General features: G+C 33.2%; 2 protein-coding genes and 1 pseudogene across 2 annotated transcripts in view; 1 reads left to right on the top strand and 2 right to left on the bottom strand.

The window, feature by feature from the left end:
• The first annotated feature begins 1117 nt into the window (after positions 1-1117).
• Positions 1118-4241, top strand: LOC102578277 (LRR receptor-like serine/threonine-protein kinase GSO2). Its single transcript, XM_006362392.2, has one exon. The coding sequence runs from the start codon at positions 1139-1141 to the stop codon at positions 4190-4192; it is 3054 nt and encodes a 1017-aa protein (XP_006362454.2). The 5' UTR covers positions 1118-1138; the 3' UTR covers positions 4193-4241.
• Positions 4242-4416: 175 nt separating this feature from the next.
• Positions 4417-7646, bottom strand: LOC102582477 (receptor-like protein 12; annotated as a pseudogene).
• A 10624-nt stretch (positions 7647-18270) lies between these two features.
• Positions 18271-20722, bottom strand: part of LOC107057893 (TMV resistance protein N-like) — a 5470-nt gene continuing 3018 nt past the window's right edge. The window contains exons 2-4 of the mRNA XM_015302982.1: positions 19971-20654; positions 19300-19572; positions 18271-18926 (exon numbers count right to left, since the gene is read on the bottom strand). Of these exons, the coding sequence (XP_015158468.1) occupies positions 18342-18926; positions 19300-19572; positions 19971-20654 (1542 nt within the window). The 3' untranslated portion in view covers positions 18271-18341. The remainder of the gene's footprint in view (positions 18927-19299; positions 19573-19970; positions 20655-20722) is intronic.

Genomic DNA, 20722 nt, shown 5'->3' with positions numbered 1-20722 from the left:
TCTCTTCCTTCTTTTAGGGGGCCCCAACAAAAAATCAACAACCAAAGCTAATCCAATAATATGTTCAGTTTATAAAATCAATGCATAATTTATTATGTCATGTCTAATTTATCCTTACTATTAAATACTAATTTTTTTTTTCAATGTTTAGATGACTTATAATTAATAAGAGTGATTTGGTATAATTACTCTTATCATTTACGATTTCTTAATCCATATGCCAAGTTAATCATGAATAACTATTGTTGTATCGAGGGAGTATAATAATTTGAGTCACCATCCTAGGTGTGAATTCAATTTCCAATATCTTTGACCTTGGAGTTGAATTAATTTTTTATATTAATTACTTTCAATATTTCCAGTATTTCACATTAATGGCATTTTGTTTTTTTTGTTCAATTGCCATTTTGTGTCTTTTTTTTCCAGTTTACTCCACAGCCACAAAGGGTATAACTCTGAAATCTATCTGTATTATTGACTTTAGAGTTGGCAAAGGAAGACTTTGGAAAATAATACATATAGCATTATTATTACTTTTTCGTCCCAATTTATTTGAGATTGTTTCACTTGGTAAAAGTTTAAGAAAAAAAGAAAGACTTTAAATTTGTGGTCCAAAATATTCTTTTGACTATTTGTGTTGCTATAAATCATTTGATTAAGGGTAAAAAAGAAATTTTAAAGTTAAATTATTTCGAATTACGGAAAAGTGACATTCATTTTAGGATGGACTAAAAAAAGAAAGTGTGCCACATAAATTGTGACAGAGGGAGTGCTTATATTTATTCCACTTAAGTCTTGGAGCAAATCATAAAGTTGTCTTCATATGACTTACGTATCATGGGTTCAAGCCGTGTAATTAGTAGTTATTAATGCTAGTATTAGGGTAGACTGTCTAATGCGGCCCTTCCCCGGACCCTGCTAATGTAGGATGCTTTGTGCACCAGACTTGTCTAGTTCAATTTGACTGCAGCAAGTGTTGAATACAGTTATTGAACATTGCTTAATGAATACTTTCACAATTGATGCAAGGGTAGACTTTGACTTTGTTTCAAAAAATGTGTATATCAAGTAATGAACACTCCCTTTAACTAGCATTCAAGCCTTTGCTTTTGATTTGCCTTTTCCACACACAAAAAAAATGGATACCAAACAACACTACAAATCAATTCATTTGCTTCTGATTTGTCTATCAATATTGATCCTGCATCAAAACTTAACGTTTGGATCAATGTTAAGAGTGGATCATGCAAACATTTTGTGCATAACAAAGGAGAGGGAAGCTCTTCTCGAGTTCAAACGAGGTCTCATAGACGAACATAATATGCTTTCTTCATGGAAAAATGAGGAATGTTGTTCTTGGAGTGGTGTGAAATGCAGTAACAGAACAGGCCATATACAAGTGCTGAATCTTCGTGGTAACTTCGACACGTCTTTGACAGGTAATATTAGTCCATCATTGGTTAAGTTGCAGTATTTGAAGTACTTGGACCTTAGTTTCAATAATTTTGGTGGACAAATACCAAAATTTATCGGCTACTTCGAAAGACTAGAGTACCTAAATCTCTCATTTAGTTACAATCCTTTCACTGGTCTTATTCCTCTTCAGTTCCAAAATCTAACACACTTAAAGACTCTTGATCTTGGTCAAAATTCTTTAACAGTGAAAAGCCTTGAGTGGCTTTCTAATCTAGTGTATTTGGAGTACTTAGATCTTCATTTTTCCAATGTGCAAGTGAAAAACTGGTTACAAGAGATGATTAAGCTTCCTAATTTGAGGGAATTGCATTTATCAGCCTGTCAACTCCCTGTAATCATTCCTTCATCACTTGTATCAGCCAATATTTCCTCGTCTCATCTTTCGATCCTTGACATCTCCTATAATAGATATTCGTCCCCTGCAATAAATAGTTGGTTATTTAACTTCACTAGTCTTACTAGCCTAGATCTTTCGGGTAACGACTTAGGCCAAATGTCTAGTGGCTTTGGGTACTTGAAGTCTTTGGAACATGTTAAGCTATTTGGAAGTGGTATTCAAGGTGGGATACCAAGGTCTTTTGGGAGTTTAAGTCGTTTACGCTCTATTGATGCAGATTCCAATAACTTGTTAAGTCAACCATTTTCTGAGTTGCTTGATAACTTAGCTGGGAGTAATCAATCGCTTGAATATCTGTCGTTTGAGGGAAATGCACTCACTGGTTCATTGATTAATCTTACTAGATTTTCATCCTTGAGGGAGTTGAGGCTACGAGAGAATTCGCTGAATGGCATTTTCCATGATAGCTTTAGACAAATCTCCTGTCTTGAGTATCTTGATTTGTCTAATAACCAAATGACAGGGTCATTACCAGACTTGGAATTCTTTCCATCACTGAGAGAGTTGAAATTACGGTCCAATCACTTTTATGGAATGATACCACAAGGTTTAGGGAAACTTTCCGAGCTTAAAATCTTGGATGTGTCTTTCAACATATTGCAAGGCTTACCAGATAGTTTGGGGCAACTTTCCAAGCTGAAAATCTTGGATGTGTCTTTCAATAGACTGAAAGGCTTACCGGAAAGTTTAGGGCAACTTTTCGACCTTGAAAGTTTTGATGCTCCTTATAATTTGTTAGAAGGTACAGTCTCTGAATCCCATCTTTCCAACCTTTGCAAATTGAAAAGCTTAAACTTGTCTTCCAACTCCTTGACTTGGAATGTTAGCGTTGATTGGATTCCGTGTTTTCAACTACAAGTTATCAGTCTTTCGTCTTGTAATCTTGGACCAAACTTTCCAAAATGGCTTCAAACTCAAAATGACTACTCAATTCTGGATCTATCTCTTAATAGTCTCTCAGACACAATGCCTAGTTGGTTCTCAAAGTTGCCTCCCATGTTAACATACTTGAATCTCTCTTACAACCAAATCATCGGAAAGATACAAGATTTATCAGCCAATAATATCGGTTCCATTGTTATAGATCTTGGTTATAACAATTTTTCAGGACCCTTACCAACATTTCCTCAATTGGTTAGTGCATTGCGTATTGACAACAATCAGATTTCTGGATCACTTAACTCCATATGCAAAATTCGTTCAGCTGTAACACTTGACTTGTCCGATAATCTCTTGTCCGGAGAGATTCCTGATTGTTGGACCCTCATGTCTGTTCCAATGGTCCTTAACTTAGCCAATAACCATATATCTGGAAGCATTCCGTACTCTCTGTGTTCTTCGACATCCTTGAGCTCTCTATACGTGCGTAACAACAATTTAAGCGGACAGTTTCCAGCCTCTTTGAAGAATTGCCAAGGTTTGAAAGTCTTGGATTTGGGAAGAAATACATTTAGTGGAAAAATCCCAGAATGGATAGGGACTGAGTTAGCTTATTTGGGGATTCTGAGCCTTCGATTCAACGAATTCTCTGGGAGCATTCCTTTAAGTATATGTCAGCTTCAATCTATTCAGATACTGGACCTTTCTGGCAACCATTTATCAGGAAGAATTCCGAAATGCTTCAGCAATTTCAGCACAATGCAACTTTTGCAAGATGGTTCAAGTGTGAGCTATGACTTCGATCCTTACACCCCTCGAGTAGGTACATTGTACCATGGCAATGCACTAGTCCAATGGAAAAACAAAGAGTCAGAGTATCGTAACATCTTGTGGCTTCTGAAAACCATCGATCTTTCTAGCAACGATCTAGTCGGTGACATCCCTAAAGATTTTAGCAAAATGAATGCATTGCTGTCATTGAACCTATCAAGGAACAATTTGACTGGAAATATCGTTGAAGGAATTGGTTTAATGAAGATGTTAGAGTCTCTTGACTTGTCGAGGAACCATCTCTCGGGGAAGATCCCAGTAGGGCTTGCTAACCTGACATTTCTTAGCGTGTTGGATTTGTCAAACAACAACTTGTCAGGGAGAATACCATCGAGCACTCAATTGCAAGGCTTCGACTCCTCAACCTATGGTGGGAATGTTCAGCTATGTGGCCCTCCTCTTCCAGAGTGTCCTTCATTTGCTCCTCCAAATCTTCATGTTGGTCAAGACAGTAATTTCCAAGAAAATGATGATGATGATGAGTTTCCATCAAAAGAGTTTTATATATCGATGGCGTTAGGGTTCATTGTTGCATTTGGGGGGGTGTTAGGATCTTTGTTCCTCAACAGTTCATGGAGGAATGCCTATATTAAGTGGCTCCATCTTTAGCTCAAGGCCTGATTTATGTTATATGTAAATATCCTATGAATGGCTTGTAATCAAGAGAACTTCTTTTATATCTGATATTATAACTTTTTTTTAAATTCTGGTTATTCTACTTGACGACTAGCCTCTTTCTCTCCCGATGCAAGGACCAACACCGAGTGAGAAATCAAAAAAAATAATCTGATAATTCCACTACACGACTAGACTCTTTTCCTCCTCACCACTATTTTTAGGCATAATATATTGGTAGACTTCTTAACTTGATTTCAACTGACAACGAAACATTTCAATATGAAGATTAGACAAAAGCATTTTATTAATCCATGTATACATCACCTATAGACAAATGACATACAAAATAGATGCATTTTTTCATGATTAGAATATAAATTTAGTCATCAGGCCCTCAGTTTTGCCTTCAACCTTGCAAAGCAGACTGCTGAGTAAAGATGAAGCGCCAATTCTGACATCCATTTAACCACTTGAAGTAGGCATTCCTCCATGAATCATTGAAGTACAAAGAGCCCAAAATTCCCCAAAATGCGACAATGAAGCCCAATGCCATCGATACATAAAACTCTTTAGAAGGAAACTCATCATCATCATCATTTTCTTGACGAGTACTGTCAAAGCCAACATGAGGATTTGGAGGAGAAAATGTAGGACATACTGGAAGAGGAGGTCCACATAGCTGAATATTCCCACCATAGGTTGAAGGATCAAAGCCTTGCAATTGAGTGCTCGATGGTATTCTCCCTGACAAGTTGTTTTTCGACAAATCCAACACACTAAGAAATGTCAAGTTAGCCAGTCCAACTGGGATCTTCCCCGAGATATGATTCCCCGACAAGTCAAGAACCTCCAACATCTTCATTAAACCAATTCCTTCAATGATATTTCCTGTCAAATTGTTCCTTGATAGGTTCAATGACAGCAATGCATTCATTCTGCTAAAATCATTTGGGATGTCACCGACTAGTTCGTTGCTAGAAAGATCGATGGTTTTCAGAAGCCACAAGATGTTACGGTACTCTGACTCTTTTTTTTTCCATTGGACTAATGCATTGCCATGGTACAATGTACCTTTATGAGGGAAGTAAGGATCGAAGTCATAGCTCATACTTGAGCCATCTTGCAAAAGTTGCATTGTGGTGAAATTGCTGAAGCATTCCGGAATTCTTCCTGATAAACGGTTGCCAGAAAGATCCAGAATCTGAATAGATTGAAGCTGGCATATACTTGGAGGAATGCTACCAGAAAATTCGTTGAATCGTAGGCTCAGAATGCCCAAACCAGACAGCTTAGTCCCTATCCATTCTGGGATATTTCCACTCAATATATTTCTTCCCAAATCCAAGACTTTCAAACTTTGGCAATTCTTCAAAGAGGCAGGAAACTGTCCACTTAAATTGTTGTTACGCACGTATAGAGAGCCCAAGGATGTCGAAGAACACAGAGAATACGGAATGCTTCCAGATATATGGTTATTGGCTAAGTTAAGGACCATTAGAGTATACATGAGAGCCCAACAATCAGGAATCTCTCCGGACAAGAGATTATCGGACAAGTCAAGTGTTACAGGTGAACGAATTTTACATATGGAGTTAAGTGATCCAGAAAACTTATTGTTGTCAACACGCAATTCACTAACCAAATAAGGAAATGTTGGTAAGGGTCCTGAAAAATTGTTATAACCAAGATCTATAACAATGGAACCGATATTATTGGCTGATAAATCTTGTATCTTTCCGCTGATTTGGTTGTAAGAGAGATTCAAAAAATATAACATGGGAGGCAACTTTGTAAACCAACTAGGCATTGTGTCTGAGATACTATTAAGAGAGATATCAAGAAATGCGTAGTCATTTTGAGTTTGAAGCCATTTTGGAAAGTATGGTCCAAGATTACAAGACGAAAGACTGATAACTTGTAGTTGAAAACATGGAATCCAATCAACACTAACGTTCCAAGTCAACGAGTTGGAAGACAATTCTAAACTCTTCAAGTTGCAAAGGTTGGAAAGATGGGATTCAGAGATTGTACCTTCTAACAAATTATTAGAAGCATCAAAACTTTCAAGGTCGAAAAGTTGCCCTAAACTTTCCGGTAAGCCTTTCAGTCTATTGAAAGACACATCCAATATTTTCAGTTTGGAAAGTTGCCCCAAACTATCCGGTAAGCCTTGCAATCTATTGAAAGACACATCCAAGATTTTAAGCTCGGAAAGTTTCCCTAATCCTTGTGGTATCATTCCATAAAAGTGATTGGACTGTAAGTGCAACTCTCTAAATGATGGAAAGAATGCCAAGTCTGGTATTGACCCTGTCATTTGGTTATAAGACAAATCAAGATACTCAAGACTGGAGATTTGTCTAAAGCTTTCATGGAAAATGCCATTCAGCGAGTTTTCTTGTAGCCTCAATTCCTTCAAGGATGAAAATCTAGTAATATTAATCAATGAGCCAGTGAGTGCATTTTCCTCAAAGGACAAAAATTCAAGTGATCTATTACTCCCTGATAAGATATCAAGCAATTCAGAAAACGGTTGACTTAATAAGTAATTGTTACTAACATCAAGAGAGCGTAAACGACTTAAATTCCTTAAAGACCTTGGTATCCCTCCTTGAATACTATTACCAAATAGCTTAAGATGTTCCAAAGACTTCAAGTACCCAAAGCCACTAGACATTTGGCCTAAGTCGTTACCCGAAAGATCTAGGCTAGTAAGACTAGTGAAGTTAAATAACCAACTATTTATTGCAGGGGACGAATATCTATTATTGGAGATGTCAAGGATCGAAAGATGAGACGAGGAAATATTGACTGATACAAGTGATGAAGGAATGATTACAGGGAGTTGACAGGCTGATAAATGCAATTCCCTCAAATTAGGAAGCTTAATCATCTCTTGTAACCAGTTTTTCGCTTGCACATTGGAAAAATGAAGATCTACGTACTCCAAATACACTAAATTAGAAAGCCACTCAAGGCTTTTCACTGTTAATGAATTTTGACCAAGATCAAGAGTCTTTAAGTTTGTTAGATTTTGGAACTGAAGAGGAATAAGACCAGTGAAATGATTGTAACTAAATGAGAGATTTAGGTACTCTAGTCTTTCGAAGTAACCGATAAATTTTGGAATTTGTCCACCAAAATCATTGAAACTAAGGTCCAAGTACTTCAAATACTGCAACTTAACCAATGATGAACTAATATTACCTGTCAAAGACATGTCGGAGTTACCACGAAGATTCAGGACTAGTATATGGCCTGTTCTGTTACTGCATTTCACACCACTCCAAGAACAACATTCCTCATTTTTCCATGAAGAAAGCATATTATGTTCGTCTATGAGACCTCGTTTGAACTCGAGAAGAGCTTCCCTCTCCTTTGTTATGCACAAAATGTTTGCATGATCCACTCTTAACGTTGATCCAAAAGCTAAGCTTTGATGCATGATCAACATTGATAGACAAATCAAAAGGAAATGAATTGGTTTGTAGTGTTCTTTGGTATCCATTTTTTTTTTGCTGTTGTGAATGAGGATTTGAATGTGAGGAGGAAAAAAGGAGTGATCACTACTGTTATATGCATTAATTTCAAACAAAGTCATGTCAACTCATTTTGTAATATATGGAAGACTTGGTCTTTTTTGGGGGCTGAATACAAAGACTTGTCCTGTATTTTCATTTAGACGCTTAAACTAAGTTTGACCTATTGAATACTCGACCTATTCTCACTCGAATTTGAGGTACAACAAATGTCACTTGCCAAAACATTTTGATGTGTTCTTTTTTCATTGGGATAAGGCATAAGTACCCCCTAGACTATAATCGAAATCTCAGAGACACATCTAAACTTAACTAAGGTCCTATTACCCCCTGAACTCATTTTTTTCATATTTCTGTGCACCTTTTGTGCTGACGTGGCACCTTCAATCAACCAAGTTGATTGTGTTTGTACACACTCGCCGCCACATGTGTAAATTATTATTTTTTAAAAACAAAATCCTCTCTTGTGTCCATTTGTATTTTCATAATATTGTAGTTGTGAACATAATAAGTATAATTATTAGTAATTAGTTGAGAATATCAAAATTTCTCCAAGCCAAATAGTACCGGATACATTGCAAGGCAATATGTATAGTGATTTTACATTTCTACACAAAATAGTAACAAGAAATTCCAAAAAGAGAAACAATCATAATAAAGAATTAGAACGGAAACAATCCTTTCTAATTTGAAAAAATCTAGAAATGATAAAAATCTTACAAACAAACAATAGAAGATGGAAAAAGAAGAAATTTTACCATATGAATATGTATAAATACTAGTGGAAGAATTGAAGATAACAAATTTGTATTTGGTAGTGATATATATTGATTTAGCTACAACTCTTCATATTCTTTAATTTAATATTAAAAGGAGGAAAACCTTGATTCATGTACTTATTTAATATTCTAGAAATCCTAATTGACTCTTGTTCTTCCATATTCCCTTCTTAATGAATAATTCACAATTCAAAAAATAATTAAAATAATATTATTTAATTAATTAGATGTTTAATTTAGTCTAGGGATAAAATGGTAATCCAACTTTTCATCTTTGGAGCTTCCCACTTATAGTAATATAGTCTCTGGATACGTGCTTTGCACGTGTGTTCTATGTAAATTTTTATAGATTCGTTAAAACAATAAAAAATTTATGCAAATCGTGTGAAGTGAGTAATATATTTTTAATGTGGGTCAAGAAACGCCAAATAAGGGGCACATTGTAATGTTTAAAATCAATTCCTTTGAAGCTACTATCAGGAAATCAATTCCGTTGAAGCTATTATTGGTAATTTTTTAACTTTGTTTAGTAGTTAACACACTTCCAATGAAGTCACAAGTGACTAATTTAGATAAATATCAGTACAGACTTATGATAGTGATAAAAAATACATAAAAAATAGATTGGTGAAGTCTAATAGAGAAAAAACACACAAAAAATAGAAGAAAAATACAACATACACATCATTCGTAAGACTTTATTCATATAGATTATAGATAGAAAATAAATATAGAATCAATAAGCTATCCATATTCGATATTCGGAAGCTACACATTTAAAGAGGAAAAACAAAAGGCACAATCATGAGAGGGAAGTAATTGCACTGATAAATCCTACAATTTGCAAATTATGTATAACGAAGTATGCATCATACTTTTCTCCAGAATAAGATAATACTTATTTTTGATAAAAGTAGAGACAAAATTTACCAGTGGTGCTTGATATAAGTATATACTTATATATATACTTATTATTATATATATAATAATAATAATAATTAAAAAAGAAAAGAAAAGGTCTAGACGAAAGTATAGGGAGGAGCGAGAAGAGCGAAAAGCTCATCGTAAATCTAATAGATTTACAAAGAATAGGTCTAGGCGAGAACTCGCAAAGATTAAGTGCTACAAATGTGGAAAATTTGGACATATAGCTCCCAATTGTAAGCTTGAAAAGCTTAAAGTTTTAGAGCTCGATGAAGATATTCACGACAAGATCTATAGTTTCTTATACACTTCTGGGTCTGAATCCGACTATGATTCTGATGCTAGTTCTGAAACTGAGAATGATAAACCTGAATCCTCTAATAATATTCAGCAAGAACCGATTGATGCTTGTAAATGCCAAGGTGATACTTGTTATTGAAAATGATGAGTTTTATAAGTTGCAATCCCAGTTTGAGGATATGAATATTCATACTATTACTTCTAATAATGTTATAGAATTGTTAAAAGAAGTAACTGATAATAATTTGCGTGAAAAAATAATTCAGCTTGCTGCTAATAATAAGGTTGGTTCATCTAATGTTGTTGAAAAATCGAAAAATGAGTTTGAATATTCTGCTCCTTACTCCTTAGCTGAAGTCAATAATAGACTTTCTAGACCATCTGTTGTTATACGTGATACTTCTTTTGATGATTTAAAAGGAGAAATTGAACAATTGATGCAAGAGATCAAATCTCTTAAACAAAATCAGATTATTTGTAATCACCGCCTTACTCAAATTGAGTCTATTAATAACAAAGGTAAAAATATTGTTGAAGATAATACGCTTGCAAAACCTATCAATATTGATCCTAGATAAAATATGTGTTTAGGAATGATGCAGATAGTTACAGCTCATAAATGGTATGTTAAATGTACCATATTAATTGATAATACTTTTTCTATAACTGATATTGCTATGATAGATAGTGGAGCTGATGTAAGTTGTATTCAAGAAGGTCTTGTACCTACAAAATATTTTGAGAAAACAACTCATATGGTAAGATCGGCTTCAGGGCATGCTTTAGATATAAAGTATAAACTACCTAATACTCGTATATGTCAAAATAAAGTTTACATTCCTCATTTCTTTTTCTTGGTAAAAAATCAGTTATACCCTCCAATTATACTTGGAACCCCTTTTATAAATGCAATTTATCCTTTTACCAATATCACAGCTAAAGGATTTTCTGCTACTCACAAAAATAAAGATATTAGTTATACTTTTGTCATTGATCCTATTTCTCGTGATATTAATGCTTTAATTAATATGAAACAAAAGCATATTGATTATTTACAACTTGAATTATTTATCATGAGTATATTTGATACTTTAAAATCGACTAAAGTACAGGAAAAAATTAAATTAATTTCCGGACAAATGGCTATTGATATTTGTGCTGATCATCCTAGTGCTTTTTGGAATCGAAAAAAGCACATTGTCACTCTTCCCTATGAGGATAATTTCAGTGAGGCTAATATTCCGACAAAATCTCGTCCTTGTCAAATGAACGCCGAATTAGTTGAATTCTGCAAAAAGGAAATTGATAATTTGTTACAAAAGGGTGTGATAAAGCCTTCAAAATCTCCTTGGTCTTGTACTGCATTTTATGTCAATAATGCAGCTGAAAAAGAACGTGGTGTTCCCAGGTTAGTCATAAATTATAAACATTTAAATAAACATTTAAAATGGATTAGGTATCCTATTCCAAATAAAAAGGATTTATTATTAAGATTATATGATGCTAATATCTTTTCAAAATTTGATTTAAAATCTGGATATTGGCAAATACAGATCTTTAAAGAACATTCTTATAGAATTGCTTTTAATGTCCCATTTGGACAATACGAATATAGTGTTATGCCTTTTGGATTAAAATATGCTCCTTCTGAATTTCAGAAAATTATGAATGATATTTTCAACCCCTTTTTAGACTTCATCATAGTTTATATAGATGATATCCTAGTTTATTCCAAAACTCTTGAAATGCATATTAAACATTTAGACATTTTCAAGAAAATTGTTATACAAAACGGTTTGGTAATTTCTAAACCAAAAATGAGTTTATTCCAAACTAGCTTTCGCTTTTTAGGACATCTTATTTGTCAGGGAAAAGTAACTCCTATCCAGCAATCAATTGATTTTGCTTCAAAATATCCTGATATTATTACAGATAGGACGCAATTGCAGAGATTCTTGGGAAGTTTAAATTATATTTCTCCCTTTTACAAGGATTTATCCCGTGATTTAGCCCCTCTATACGTTAGGCTGAAAAAGGATCACAAAACACATTGGACTGATAATCTTACCGGCTTGGTAAAAAATATTAAACTTCGTGTTACATCTTTGCCTTGTCTAACTCTTGCTAACCCAGCTTGGCAGAAGATTGGAGAGACGGATGCGTCTAATATTGGATATGGAGGCATATTGAAACAAATTAATCCGCATGATAAGCATGAATATCTTATTCGATTTCATTCAGGAAAATGGAGCGATGCTCAAGAAAAAATATGCGACGATAGCTCATGAAATGTTAACTATCGTTAAGTGCGTATTGAAATTTCAAGATGATTTATATAATAAAAAATTACTTGATAAAAACTGATGCTCAATCAGTTAAGTATATGTTTGATAAAGATTTTAAACATGATGCGTCTAAATTAATATTCGCTAGGTGGCAGGCACAATTAGCCCCTTTAGATTTTGAAATTCATTATAAAAAGGGAAGTGATAATTCCCTCCCAGATCTAGAGAATATCTTTCTTCTTAAATAATGGGTTTTCTTGACTTCTTTCCTGATAAAGATTTGGTTACGATTTTGAAGGCAGTTCCTCTTAATAAAGATTTACAGGAACATATTTTATGGAGAATTATAGATGGAATGATGATGGATATCGTCACTGATTACATGATTGAACAAGAGCTTTATAAAAGCTTTGATTGTTATGAATTTTATAACCTTTTAGATGATTAAAACTAAATGCTATGTTTGCAGGATGGATCCTCCTTGGGTAACCAAGGCAAGAGGAAGGGGTAGTTATACTCGCGGAAGGGGAAGATCATCCTCCTCAAAAACATTCGGATCGTCATACGGATCCTCGTCCAGTTCTCCAATTATACAAAGGGGAGGAATAAGCTTGGTGAAACTAACAAGCCCTTCAAAAGAAGCTACTTCTTCGACACATCTGGATGATATTCCAGAAAATAATCCATTATACGCCCAACTACAAGCATATTTATCTCAAAAGCAAAGTGATATTTTTGCATCGGTGGTGAAAGAAGAGGTTGATGATATTAGATCCTATGAAAGGGTAGCAAAGAAAGAAATAATATTTCTTCTTGAAAACTCTGAGATTCAGAGAAAAGAAGAACCCTGGAAGATATTCCAGCGATATTTACTTAACGGATTATACTTCCCAAGAGAGTCATACAAAACCCGCTCGTATTACGAGACCATTTTGATGAATACAGATAGTGTTGAATTTCAGCACTTCTCAGGTTATAACACCGCGAGAACGTTTATAACTTCTCCAAAATGATCATAAAGCAGATTATATCAATTGAAGATTGGGGTATATCCTTGATGAAGAAAGGCAAATCAGCCTTAATAAAATCCCTACCAATTTCACTTATTGGGATTATATTAACGCTTTTAGCAAAGTCCTTTATTATAACAATGAAAGACATAAACATACTTGGTTTATCAAGGTTTGTGCAAAGATATTTGTTGACCCGATTCCTAAGTGGTTCTTGAACTGGTGGTCATACCACGGACCAACGGTAAAGATTTTACCTGATCCCTTTTTAAAGTTATACAAAAACTGGGTTAAGGTTTCACCAGATCATAATGATTTATACCACTCAGATCATGTTTGTTATATAGAACAAATTGAACAAATTTATTTCTTCATAGAATTCACGATTCCATAGATCCATAAATGGACCCCGAAAGTGGGTTTTACTGAAGAACAAATTCCATTCTTATATCAGATTTATTATAATAATTTCTGGGATAAATTAATGAAGAAGGATCCCATGACTAAATCATTATATGGCCAAGAATTATTGGACTCTATTTCTCAAAAAATCCAAGATTATGGTACTATTCCTCACAAAGGAATAATTGCTGACAACTCCGTCAAGCATATTGCCAGAAGAATTTCCATTCAAGATGGAAATAAAGAAGAAATGATAAAGGAGTATTTGGACGAAGTTAGGAGGAATCTACTCCTCAATATCACTCACAATGAAAAATCAGACACTTCAATGAGAAGTGAAACGAGTGATGATATCACAGAGGATGCTCAAGAGGCCCAACCTTGTGAATCAGAGAAACCCGTGACAGAAGATATGTTGTCTAAAGCAGAAGGTTTTCTTAGGGAGTTGAAAAAGAAAGACAAGATGAGCACTATTGATTAACAGTAGATACACTGTTGAACCACAGTAGAAAAACTGTTACTGTACATATGGGACCCATTGATAAGGGATCCACGGTCACTGTAAATCACTGTAGATCGGTCACTGTAGATCGATCACTGTAGATAGATTCCTTTTCCTTCTATAAATAAGGCCTTTTGTAGTTTAAGGGAGCAGGTCGGGAAAAACGCTCTCTCTTCTTTTTAGTTTTACTTTCTCTCTCTTGCTTTCTTGTAATATATTGTAAGTTGTGAGTTTGCCGGAGTACCGGAGTTTGAATAATATCAAGTATTTCCATAGGTCCGAGTGTTTGGCCACAAGGTACTTTCTTTTATTCTTCCTTCTAATTACTTTCTCTACTTCTCCGATCTAAGCCGTGACTATGTCCGGCTAAAGAATTATATCTATGTCGGATAACTAACTTCGCTTTATATCTACCATGAAAGATCTAGACTTTATCTAAATATGAATAAATTTATGTATGATTTCTTGACTTGGTTCCGAGATGGTGGTACAGTCAGATTCAATACAACACGTTAGTGGCTTTGTCTTAGTGACTTCGTCTAGCCAGCCGTGGTAAATATGAGATTGATGTGAAGTATTCGGCATAGATATATTCTCTTGGTCATGGGCATATGGAAATACTTGATATTATTCAAACTATTATTATTATTATTATTATTAATAATAATAATTTTAATATTGTTATTTATTATGTTAATTGATTATTTTTTATGTGTCTATTAATATCTCTTTTTAATGGTTTCTGGAGTACTATCATTTTAGCTTTTGCTATATTATTCTTTGGATATATTCTATCTTATTACACATGCAATATTTTGCTTAGTTTAAATTTTTGTTATTAATGTTTGAATTTGAGACTTCGAATTTAAATAGATATTTCTCGTACTAGCATTAAATTGTTATTTCCAAAATAAATTTCCTTTTCAAAAATATTTTTGAAATTGCATATGGCCAGAAAATTTCATTAGAAATAAAAATTTATAATATCCTTTTTATTTTAAAATAAATTAATATTTTTTTCATTTTTTAATTAAACGTATTAAAATTTAAAAAGTAAAAATATTCAAAAAGATAAATAACTTAGTGTGAAATATATTATTTTACCATTCTAACTAAATTCTGGCCAAAAGGATTTTTCCTATGTGTAAAAATAAATTTACCAAGAGAGCATTAAATGTATGTATAATATAATCACATGGATGCATTTTGTTCATATAACTTAGCCTTAAATTCTTGTCAACATGTATGTGAAATGCTAGCCCGCGATACATATGTTTGAAAACTACAAATATCTTAAATTCTTAATTATAGCATATAAATAAAATCAAATATTTAATAAAAATTTATATTTTAAAATATAATTAAGGATAAATAGTTAACCATACCTTTAAAAAATATATTTATCATTTAACATCTTAATTAATGTTATTTTATGAGACTTATAAATAAAAAAAATAGGACAATTTATTTTGAAACATGGAATAATTGAAGTAGGAGCCCACGTAGCAGGTACTTTTGAAAACTACAAATAGAAAATATTACTTTTCACCAACCCATATCCATACTTATTTTTCGCGTGACTTAATTATTTACTCTTTCGTTTAAAAAAAATGATCGATTCTTTTTAGTCTGTTAAAAAATAATCTTTTTTTTGATAATATTATTTTAATTTTTCATATGACATATTTAAAGACACAAAATTTAATAGATATTTTGACAGGACATCAACTGCGTTATACATGAGATAGAACAAAAAGTAGCATTATATGAATTGTATAATATTTTACTCTAAATAAGTATAATATCTTTAGTAGATCCATAAACGTAATCAAATAAAAAAAATGAAAATTACATATAGAAAATATTACTTTCCCTATTCTTATTTACATGTCGTTTTAATTAAAAATAAATATATTATAAGATTTGTCATTTCACATAATCAATATATAAATAATATTATTTTTTCTATTTTATCGTTGAGAGTTATTAGCCTTGAAAGTATGTATTTGACCAATATAGAAAAACTAAATAATTAATTGATATATAATTTTAGATCTTAAATAATGATTTAAAAATAAGTAATTAATGTTGAAGGTAAAATATGAACGAAAAAAAGATTCTTAATATGCTAAAAGTAAGAAGTAAAAAGTAATTTTTAATATAATAGAAAAAATAAAAATGGACGGAGGAAATATTTGATATCTTTCTACTATCTTTCAATGGTAAGATTTATCCAAAAATTTAAAGGACAAAGAAATTTTATTATAGTAATTGCATGTTCTTTTTGTTGACATAAAAAAGACAAAAATAAATAAATTGTAGACTTTATTTGAAAATTAATATACCTAATTTTCTTTTTGTTAATTAATCTAATTAACAAGTAAATGTTTTAATTGCAGTGAATCCATTTGTGTCCCAGTTACCAAAGATGAAAAAAATATATGGAGCTCCATTTTTCTGTACTGCCCCCTTAAAGGTATCTCTAAATTCATTTCGTACGTGTTTTTATTTTTTTTGCGTTTTGTTTCAATTTACATGACAATATTTATTGAATTTAAGTAATAAAAATCGTTACTATAAAATAATTTTTACATCATCAAATTATGTTTCGTCGTTGAAAACATGTACTAAACTATTTGTTGTTTATTTCATTCCAAAAGACAAAATTGACAACTTTCTAAATTTGGCAACAATTAAAATTAGAATTAAAATTTTCAAATAATTTAAGTATATTTGATTTTAATTTTCTTTTGTTTGGTGTTACAGTTTAAATATGCAAATTACCAAAATGCCAATTACACAAAGACTGGGAAAACTTCATAGAAATTCCGTTTAATTAATCAGCGTGGGGATTTTTCCTTTGCCTTCTTCTTTGGCGGTGTGTCCAACGTAAGTTAGTTGGTAGTTGAGTGTTTTTTTTGCTTAGGTTATTGTATTATTATGTTAGTTTCTCTACAAGTTGTTTATTTTAAGTTTGAGGGTGTATCAGAAATAACTTGTGTATCTCTACGAAGTAAAAGTAAGATCTGCATACACTTTAACCTCTCTAGACTGCACTTGTGGGACATGTTGTTGTACGTCTGATTCTCCAAAAATGGAGGATCTGACACGAACCCTTCTGCATTTCGAAAAGTCTGAGCAACCTAGGGTTAAGTACTTGGCTTGTATGATATATATGTATTTTACTTCATTCTAGTGATCATTATAATTCTTTTTGTTCTAGTGTGATGGATATGGACTTACAAATTCATGTATGTTACAGCCTAAGTTGATAAGCATCTCAAATTTTGTTGCATTTGCCAATCCAAAAGCGCCTCTTTATCCGCGTCTTGCTCTTGGCAAGTCATGGGATATGGTAAGTTTTTCTCTTGCTATATATACATATTGGAGATTTGTGTTCGTATCATGAAGTTAACTTATGTATATTTTTCTCCTAGATGACGGTTACTTGGACGAGTGGTTACAACATAGATGAGGCTGTTCTATTCGTCGAATGGGGTTGGAAGGGCCAAGAGCAAAAGCGTTCCCCAGCAGGGACGCTAACATTTCATCGGAACAGCATGTGTGTGTGGTATGAGGACTTCTATTAAACAACATATTGATTTTTTCCTCTGTTTTTTCTGACTAAAGTTGAAGATAGAGTTTGAGAGGTAAAACTTGTTGAATAATGTTTTGAGCGCGTTTGTAGGAAAGCCTGCAAGAACTATGGGATGACGCGATCCTGGATTCATACATACAAGTTTCCTTAAAGATTTGTGGCCAAACATGGAGTAAGTTTTATTTTATGGCACGTTGATACTTCATCGTCACACCACTTTTGAGGTCCTGTTTTGTGAAATTTCAGGTACACATACAAGTTAGGTCACATGTTAAACAGTGGTTCAATTGTTTGGAGCAAGCAATATTCGTTTAAATCTCCTCCTATTCCGGGGCAAGAGTCATTGTGATATTTGGAGATATGGGGAAGGTAATATACTAACAATATCAGTTGTTATAACACAATATATATATATTGTCAATTTTCAGCTGAATGCCTCTCAAAGTGAGAGTCTTTCCATTATATAGAGAAAATAAAGATTACACATCCCTAAAGATCCGCCATTCCTATCCCTAAAGATCAGCTATTCTATCTATACAAATCTGCCATTGAATCCCTTTAAATCTGCCTTGCTATCCCTCCAAATCAGCTATTCTATCACAATATTTATTCATATGATTCTACAACAAATGTATATGATCATGCTAATTTATATCACTATATAATTACATTAATATATACAATCATTTAGTTGTCTATCATGCTAACATATTCACCTCAGGGAACACAAAGGACACTCTATATTTTGATTCTTTTGTGGCAAAAAACATAGGTTTCAAGTCCAATCTAAAACTCAAGATTTTAAGCTTGTTCAAGCGGATGATGGAAGACGGAGGTCGTGAGATTAGAGTAAAGCTTGCATGAAGCCCCTCCCAAGTTTTCTAAATAACCAATCTCTTCTAGCAAGCTTTCAAGTTTTGAGCAGTATGACACATCCTGCTTCACCAAACCTTTCAACTGACAAATGCTGCTTGGAAGTGCTACAAGTTTTTTCATATCACTCAAACTTAACTCTGTAAGATGACATGCGTATTGCTGAATAATAGATGATGGTATTTCCCTTAGCCCAGACCAGCTCATCTTGATCTCTAACTCTGGCTTCATTCTTCCAAAGATTTCTGGAAATTTTTCCAAATTAGAGCAATGTAGTAGAATCAGAGATCCAAGGGATTCCACGTTAACACATGGAAACTTATTTAGGCGTTTACACCTCTGCAAATTTAACACAATGAGTTTTCTGCAACACTCCAAGGAACGGTGAACCTCTTCAAGATCACTACAGTTACGCAGATCCAAATACTCCAAATTTGTCATTAGCGTGAAATCTGGTGTTTGAATCAGCCTTTCTGAATCTCTAAGATCTAGCTTTCGCAGAGACGGCAAATGCTGCTATTCAAAACACAGAAAGAATGAGAATTAGGATGCTGCCCAGGATAATTTTGATTTGGCTAGTAGACCAATAAAAAATATCTTACTCTCATAGTCATTGAATCAAATTTGCTCTAACCCAATTTATATAAAATTATCCTTTATGTCAACTAAACTAAGTATTTTTATGCTAAAATTAAAAAGCTCAACAACTATTTCATCAAATTCGAATTCTTGATACAAAATAGCCAACGAAACTGGTCCCTCAGTTTTGACTCTAATTGGACCACCCCAACAACTTTAGACCAAAATTTATTTAAAATTTGAGAGTCTATCTATGTACGTATTTGACAAAAAGAAAAATAATGAAAATTGAATTCAACAATTGTACCTTTATTCCGGTCCATAATTGACGCAGGGAACTCCTCTGGAGATAAAGACAAACAAGCTTCTTAGGTTCAAAATTTTCTAATAATGACTCCCAAGGATAACTATGACAGACAAACCAACGCAAGTTGTTGGGCAGGTACTCAATGGAGTCATCATGTGTACTAAAACTAATGATGGATAATAATCTAAGCCTTTTCATGTTTTTCATGGCTTTTTTGCTAAAGCATAATTTTTGAACACCATGTGTCCAGATTGCTTCCATTGCCTTGGTCCCCTGTTAAAAGGTTCATTAGTTTACAAAGTATAACTTCAAATATCTGTATAAAATTTGCATGCCAATATGACTACTTTCTAACTGTTTGCAATGCCAAATTTCGTTATGTTTTGTATTATTTATTATTGCATTTGAAGAGACCATTAAATAAAATTAAGGTACAATATTAGTTAAGAAAAATGTCGCTAAAGAGAAATACTTTATGCAATTAATTCTATATTTCTAATTTCTAGTAATACAATTTTCAACTAGTTCTTTAAAGTCCAATCGAAAAGTTTTTCATGTTGTAAGAGAACGAAGTTGTAATTGATAGGGTACCAACAATTTTCATCTTTTAAATAAAAAATAGAAGATGGAGACTAAAAACTGAATATTATAGCATTGTTTAGCCTACTTACTGTATTGTTGACCATCACATCTTCGAAATCTTCAACATCCCAGAGTCTGCTTTGTTCTCCCGAATCCTTTTGCATTTTTACCACATATCTACCCATATCTTGAATCAAGTCATGCATTTCAATCACATTATATTTGGAGATGAACACAAGAGATTTGTCAACTAGGACATCCAATCCGCATTCAGCTCCAAAATCACAGCTCTCAAGGATTTGCATGACTAGTTTTTTTTCTTTTCCTCGTAAAAGACATGCTATATCTAAAAATATTGTTTGCTCTTCAAGCTCTAACCCATCATAACTTACTTTGAGCTTTTTAACAATTTCTAAACTAGAATTTTTCTTTATTTGGTCTACAGTGCTTGTCCACTGAGTTAGGCCTTTATTATGCAACAAAGAACCCCACACCTTGAGGGCTAAAGGAAGGCCTTTAGCATGATTTACTACCTCCAATGAGAACTTCATAAAACATTCATTTGGAATTTCTTTTCTGAAAGCATGTTGATTGAATAATTGAACAGCTTCTTCATTAGGCAGTGTAGACACTTCATATATTGGATTATCCTTCTCTATCAAATGTCTATTTCTAGTTGTTACAACAATTCTGCTGCCATTACCAAACCAACCAACATCACCTGCTAAGTACTCCAAATGATCACCATGATCTATGTCATCAAGAAGCACAACCTGTAGATATTTTCCGAAGAAACAAAGATGAGTCATATTTGCTCTGCTCAAAAGAAAATTGTAGCAAA

This window comes from Solanum tuberosum, unplaced genomic scaffold (genome assembly GCF_000226075.1).
Source record: "Solanum tuberosum cultivar DM 1-3 516 R44 unplaced genomic scaffold, SolTub_3.0 scf00403, whole genome shotgun sequence".
Lineage (NCBI taxonomy): Eukaryota > Viridiplantae > Streptophyta > Magnoliopsida > Solanales > Solanaceae > Solanum > Solanum tuberosum.
This window is presented reverse-complemented; position numbering and strand designations above follow the sequence as displayed.

What these genes read in the sequence shown, in the direction of transcription:
- LOC102578277 (XM_006362392.2), top strand. Translation starts at nt 1,139, where the DNA reads ATGGATACCAAACAACACTACAAATCAATTCATTTGCTTCTGATTTGT.